Source organism: Nelumbo lutea, chromosome 2 (assembly GCF_056320005.1).
Source record: "Nelumbo lutea isolate HS-2025 chromosome 2, American lotus-T2T, whole genome shotgun sequence".
Classification (NCBI taxonomy): domain Eukaryota; kingdom Viridiplantae; phylum Streptophyta; class Magnoliopsida; order Proteales; family Nelumbonaceae; genus Nelumbo; species Nelumbo lutea.
In genome coordinates this window covers 111,294,208-111,301,711 of record NC_142685.1, presented here as the reverse complement: position 1 = coordinate 111,301,711, position 7,504 = coordinate 111,294,208, and the positions used below count along the sequence as shown (strand labels likewise).

At 37.0% G+C, this 7,504-nt stretch overlaps 1 protein-coding gene across 1 annotated transcript; it reads right to left on the bottom strand.

The window, feature by feature from the left end:
- Positions 1-4,654: 4,654 nt before the first annotated feature.
- On the bottom strand, positions 4,655-6,874 carry LOC148872797 (uncharacterized). Its single transcript, XM_088967149.1, has 2 exons — positions 6,631-6,874; positions 4,655-6,393 (listed from the first exon to the last, which is right to left on the bottom strand). Exon 2 carries the CDS (start codon positions 6,383-6,385, stop codon positions 5,063-5,065), a length of 1,323 nt encoding a protein of 440 aa, XP_088823275.1. The 5' UTR covers positions 6,386-6,393; positions 6,631-6,874; the 3' UTR covers positions 4,655-5,062.
- Positions 6,875-7,504: the final 630 nt, after the last annotated feature.

Genomic DNA, 7,504 nt, shown 5'->3' with positions numbered 1-7,504 from the left:
CAAGAAGGGGGAAGGAATAGCCACTCCACTAGGAATAGGAATGGAATTCTGATTTCACCCAACCAAGCAGTAAAAATAGGAACGACCCATGCATTTTGATTCCAATTCCAAAACCCTATTTCCATGCATGAATCAAACAAGCCCTTAGTTTAATATGAGAAAAATTAATTGAAATAGTTAAGACTAGCTTCAAGCTATAAGAAACTTGAACTCAATTCAAAATTTAGAAAGTTCAATGAGGAGTTCTGTGAAAGAAAGTAAAACCAAGAAATAAGATAATACAAAAAGATTAGCAATTAATGTTGTATGGTTTATACACATTGTTACAAAGGATTTTACTCATGCTACATGCTTGTGCATGAGCTGAAATCACATTATCAAAGGCTTTAGGTCATGCAACATGATGCCTTAATCTCCTTACAAGGAATTAACAAGGAGCTAATGGTTCTACTAGATGATCTTTTACTTTACTTGAAGGTATTAGTGAATTGCATGACAACAAGAATATATAATTATCTGCTATTATTCCTTTTTACCACAAAAGTGAAAAAGATAGCTACTCAGGGTTCCCCTTAATTATGTGGGTTTAAATTGCGTAATCAATCTTAATTTGAAGGAAATGTAAAGGAGTTGGCAACTCTGGTATTAGATTGCTTCAAACTTCTGTCTATGAAGTTCGATGCCACTTTTAAGCTTTTCTCCTCTATTAGCTGGTGGCCTGGTGCCTTCTATAAAAGGGGAAAATATTGGCTTCTACCTGTTAGAAGACATGTGCCCAATTAAATGCATTTTATATTTAAATTTTAATTATTTAAGGGTTTAGGAGTTTATGGGTTTAGAGTTTAGGTTTTAGGGTTTAGGGTTTATGATTTATGATTTAAGATTTAGGGTTTATAGAACTGTGCTGAAGTCATGTTCTTCTGAACCCGTTAAGGGAGTTGTCTTCGGGTCCTCCCGTTTGGCTTTGTCCCCTAGTGTTTTGGTGCTGTTAGTTTCTGCAATGTTTTTGGTGTCATGTAGGTGTTTTATGTGGTCTTCTCAAATCAAGATGTGATTGGATGCTTTGTTTTGAACATGATAGGAGAGCAAAGCAAACTAAAGCCCTCTCAAAGAAGTTTCATCCTTGATTTCTACAGTGATGTACTTACTTTTCTATACAATATATAAGTGATTTGTAGTAATGGTGGCCATGCTATTGTCTATTTGTCATCAGAGATATAGATACATATTCCTCCATTCTACCAACCAAAAAATGTATTTTTCCTGGGATTTGTACAGCCTTTTTATTTTTTTATTTTTTATTGATAACTTCAAAGTTTTGTATGAGCAAGTTAAAAGGGATAGAAAAAGCATATAAAAATTAATAAGAGAAACAACAGCCATAAAATGGATAATAGGGGGACAAACCCAACCACCCACTATAATCACTTCAACATGCTACATACATATTTTCTATACATGCAATGGCTGCATAATGATAGTCTTCTTTCAAGCCTATGTAGCATCAATATTGACTACTCATCAAATGAGCAATTCAAATATAATATAATACTTATGGTCCTATTTCGCAATGTTCCCACTGTTTTTTTAGAAATTCCTGTTTCGGAACAAGAATTTTATTTCTTGTTGTTCGGGAATAATAGATACGTTTTTGGATAGTAAAACTATTTCTTAACATTAGTTTTACAAATCCACCCACATTAAGCTTAAAAATTAACTATAAAAAACATGTGCCATTGTCATAGCGATGTCTTCATGTTGTCACCACCTAATCCTTAATCACTTGAGGATCAAAACAAAACATACGAGTAATAAAACAAAAGGTGAAGAAACCCCACCCATTCAGCATAACATATAACAAATGCAAATAAAATAATATAAGAAAAACGATTTCAGATTGTATCGGTTAGAGATTGTTTAAAACTCATCTTTGCAGTGGGAGCAAAAAATGTATTTTTCCTGGGATTTGTACAGCCTTTTTTTTTATTTTTTATTGATAACTTCAAAGTTTTGTATGAGCAAGTTAAAAGGGATAGGAAAAGCATATAAAAATTAATAAGAGAAACAGCAGCCATAAAATGGATAATAGGGGGACAAACCCAACCACCCACTATAATCACTTCAACATGCTACATACATATTTTCTATACATGCAATGGCTGCATAATGATAGTCTTCTTTCAAGCCTATGTAGCATCAATATTGACTACTCATCAAATGAGCAATTCAAATATAATATAATACTTATGGTCCTGTTTCGCAATGTTCCCACTGTTTTTTTAGAAATTCCTGTTTCGGAACAAGAATTTTATTTCTTGTTGTTCGGGAATAATAGATACGTTTTTGGATAGTAAAACTATTTCTTAACATTAGTTTTACAAATCCACCCACATTAAGCTTAAAAATTAACTATAAAAAACATGTGCCATTGTCATAGCGATGTCTTCATGTTGTCACCACCTAATCCTTAATCACTTGAGGATCAAAACAAAACATACGAGTAATAAAACAAAAGGTGAAGAAACCCCACCCATTCAGCATAACATATAACAAATGCAAATAAAATAATATAAGAAAAATGATTTCAGATTGTATCGGTTAGAGATTGTTTAAAACTCATCTTTGCAGTGGGAGCAAAAAATGTATTTTTCCTGGGATTTGTACAGCCTTTTTTTTTATTTTTTATTGATAACTTCAAAGTTTTGTATGAGCAAGTTAAAAGGGATAGGAAAAGCATATAAAAATTAATAAGAGAAACAGCAGCCATAAAATGGATAATAGGGGGACAAACCCAACCACCCACTATAATCACTTCAACATGCTACATACATATTTTCTATACATGCAATGGCTGCATAATGATAGTCTTCTTTCAAGCCTATGTAGCATCAATATTGACTACTCATCAAATGAGCAATTCAAATATAATATAATACTTATGGTCCTGTTTCGCAATGTTCCCACTGTTTTTTTAGAAATTCCTGTTTCGGAACAAGAATTTTATTTCTTGTTGTTCGGGAATAATAGATACGTTTTTGGATAGTAAAACTATTTCTTAACATTAGTTTTACAAATCCACCCACATTAAGCTTAAAAATTAACTATAAAAAACATGTGCCATTGTCATAGCGATGTCTTCATGTTGTCACCACCTAATCCTTAATCACTTGAGGATCAAAACAAAACATACGAGTAATAAAACAAAAGGTGAAGAAACCCCACCCATTCAGCATAACATATAACAAATGCAAATAAAATAATAAAAGAAAAATGATTTCAGATTGTATCGGTTAGAGATTGTTTAAAACTCATCTTTGCAGTGGGAGCAAAAAATGTATTTTTCCTGGGATTTGTACAGCCTTTTTTTTTATTTTTTATTGATAACTTCAAAGTTTTGTATGAGCAAGTTAAAAGGGATAGGAAAAGCATATAAAAATTAATAAGAGAAACAGCAGCCATAAAATGGATAATAGGGGGACAAACCCAACCACCCACTATAATCACTTCAACATGCTACATACATATTTTCTATACATGCAATGGCTGCATAATGATAGTCTTCTTTCAAGCCTATGTAGCATCAATATTGACTACTCATCAAATGAGCAATTCAAATATAATATAATACTTATGGTCTTGTTTCGCAATGTTCCCACTGTTTTTTTAGAAATTCCTGTTTCGGAACAAGAATTTTATTTCTTGTTGTTCGGGAATAATAGATACGTTTTTGGATAGTAAAACTATTTCTTAACATTAGTTTTACAAATCCATCCACATTAAGCTTAAAAATTAACTATAAAAAACATGTGCCATTGTCATAGCGATGTCTTCATGTTGTCACCACATAATCCTTAATCACTTGAGGATCAAAACAAAACATACAAGCAATAAAACAAAAGGTGAAGAAACCCCACCCATTCAGCATAACATATAACAAATGCAAATAAAATAATATAAGAAAAACGATTTCAGATCGTATCGGTTAGAGAAAATGTGAGTTTAAAACATAGTACACGATACAAAACTAGGTATGGTGACAAGACAACATATCTGTTGATGCATTCCTGGCCGGAAATGTCATTGGTGCTTTCTATTGTTCCTTCACTGTCCAGTTGGAGCCAAGAGAGTCCCTCCTTTCTTTGAGATGTCCAACGGCAAGTTGAAGGAGTTCATTGTCGATCAAAAATGTTTGGTAGGACTTCTTTTTATCATTTAGTGTGGAATACCCAAAATACCCCTTCTCTCACGTGGGAATCGTTAACACGTGTTCGTTAATAGAGGTTAACGTCGTGAGAACCGTACATTCCTTGGGAATGCGTTCTTTGAGAGTGTCAATTTTTCACTCCCAAAGAACGCATTCTTTAGGTGATGTTCTCACACGAGAACATTTATTTATTTTTTTGTTTTTTCTTGTTCCAAACACGTTTTTGCTTTGTAAAAACAGCGGGAATGTGCAAAATGTTCTCACGCAACGTTACCAAACCGTACAAATTTTTGTGGGGTCTATCCTGTATGACTAATTTTTTTTTTTTAATATGAAGCCTAATACTTCCTTCTGCTATATGTAAGACTTATTTACTTCCCCCAGCCTATTATATTTGTCTTAATTTGATGTAGAACTATATGAATGTATATATAGAGTGTGGATACAATCTTTCTTTTAATATATATATTTTATTGCAGAAGAAAATTACATGAAGTCACAAGATTACTGTAAGGAAACTATCAGGAAATGTCCTAACAAAAAATTAATTAATTAGGGACCGTTTGTTTTGCAGGAATAAGGGTCTGGAAACAGAATCCGAGTGGGCCAACTGATTTTCATTTCCATTTCTGATGGAATGGCATTTCGTCATTTGAAGGAATGTACATTCCCTCTTCCTCCCTTGAGAATGAAATACCATTTTAGCTGATTTCAATTTTTAATCGGATTCCTGTCTGAACCCAATAGACTATGAGAATAAATCATTCCGATTCAGATTCTAATGGATTTTGATTCTAATTCTGATTCCGATTCGGACTGAGAACCAAACTGACCCTTTCCCTCTCACATATAGATACGTCAGTTCAACCTTCTTCTAGTTACGCGATTCATTCCACGGTCCTCATCTGAAGCCAATGGCCTAGAAAGTGATGGGATTGAATCTATTATTTCTGTACCAACATTGGTTGTCTCGCTTCCCGACTGTGTTTCATCAGCAGCTGATGATGATTGAGTAAAGTATAGGGGAGGCTCATCATGGTCATGAGAAGGCTGAGGCTGTGATCGAGCAAGGTCTGGAGGCTGACTATAGATTTCTCTCATGGAACGACTAATTAGATATCCCTGAACTATGCTTTCAGCTGATGAATTTATTACAGATGGGAAGTATGTACGTGAAGCAGTTCTTTGTGCCTGAGCTCTCAGAAGCTGCTGCATTTGTAGTCGACGCCGCCTGGTCTCTGCTTCAACTGAAGTAGCAGCAGCAGCAGCACTCTGCTGTAACTCCATGGACACTTGATCGACATAATTCTGTCGTGGGTATTCATATTCTCCTCCCAATAATCCCTCTCTGCGCAGTGCCGCAGTGGTGAGAACTCGGAGGGGCGATGAAATAGGTGGAGAAGTAGTAATCGAAATGGAGCCTGCTGCAGAAAAATGATGTCGATGCCACTCCATATGATGAGATCCACGGCCAATTCCTCTGAACACTTGCTGGATCTCAAACGTTGATATCTCCCCATCAGACCTCTGCCTCGCCGATTCGAAACGATGCCCATGGGGACTAGGAGGGATCCTCACTCCCGATTCCGATGCTTTTCCTGTCGTTTGGTCCTCGCTGCCGGAACTGTTCCCATGTCCATAAATCGGTATAACGTCGGCATCCTGGACCTCTCCTTTGCAGACTGGGCATTCATTTTCCTTGGAGTAAACGTGCAGCCACAGATAGAGACATGGCCAGCAGAACAAGTGACCACAGCAGGTGACGACTGGGTCCTTCGCCATTTCCATGCATATACTGCATTCGAAAAGGCTGGTGTCGTCACCAGACTCACCACTCCCGCTGCCACCATCGTCGGCGCCATTTGTCCCGTTGCATGTTTTGTCGTTGATGATGTTTCCTCCTCCTCCTCCTGCTGCTGCTGCGACCCTCTGGTCACCAGCATCGGCAGTCGGTTCCATCGTCTCCTCGGTGTTGTTGTTCGTCGGTTGCGACCTTGGTTCAGTTTGAATCTGTCTCAACCACCAGCGACGCCTTGGCCTGAACAGAGTAGTTTCAGTTCGTTCACGTTGTCCTTCATGAAGGTTTTCAGGTTCATTCTCCATCAGTTCATCATCCAGCTCATCATCAGAATCTCCAATACTCAAATGAAGTCCCGTAATCACATCCTCCTGATCCGCCATTACCTACACTGCTACACAAAATATCCGATTCAAACCCCAAGAACAATCAAGAACCCGAAACCATTAAAATTTGCAGCAATACTCCTACTAACCCAATCTAAAGATGGGATTGAAGTCATGGCAAGCTTTAGCAAAAGAGCAGAAAAACAGCAACATATTACCCAAAAAATTGCAGAAATAAAGAAAGACAAGAAACAAGAAAAACTCTCTGAGTCAGAGAGAGAGGGAGAGAGAGCAAAGCTTACATGGAAATCTGCCTCTACCATGTCTACTTGGTTAGGTAAGCTATGTAAGAGTTTAAATAAGAAAAACCACCATCGTTCACCCTGAAAACTTCCTCCGGAGATTCAGCTCAGCCGCTCAGGTCTCTCTTTCTCTCTGAATTTCATGCTAATCTCGCAGCTTGCCTCATTAATACCCCAAAACCAACAATTGGCTTTTGCCAAGTTTATGCGCTGGCAAAGAGCATTCGTGAGCTCTCCAATCTCCATACTCAACAGACGAATTTAGCAAGGCGCGAAACCATAAAGTATTGAAACGATTTCCTGGATTCCTAACTTACCAAACACCAGTCAACGTTATTCCGTCAACCCTCCGATTGTAGCAAATGGTGGGACCCACTCCTGATTTATGGGATTTTAGGGGCCGTTCGATAAGGTTGAATTGACTGACTTATTGTTTTGTAAATATTTGATTTGTGTGTACAGTCATAACCCATTTCCATCTTCAGACAATCAGGGAGCTCACGGCCTCTCACTATAACTTATTCACTAAATGACAAAGCAATCCGTTCAGCCATTTCAGCTGAATGTTAATGCAACAAACCACGTGATTAGACATTGTAATTAATGAAATTTGCCACTTGTATGTTATTCTCATATCTTTGGAGTAACGTAGTCCACGGGCGTGGGTGTTGGGCACAACTGGCCGTTGGGTTACTACACCTGGAGATACATGGGGGCCCCAGGACTCTTTTATAATAGGTCTTGTTAGCCCAAGCCCATTAATGGTTGTTATGTTTTTTTTTTGGGCCTAAGCAACTCATGGTATAGTTTGTAACTTTAATTTGATGTGAACAAAATAAAAAGTCAGTAGACTTCAAGGCAAAAATACTATCAA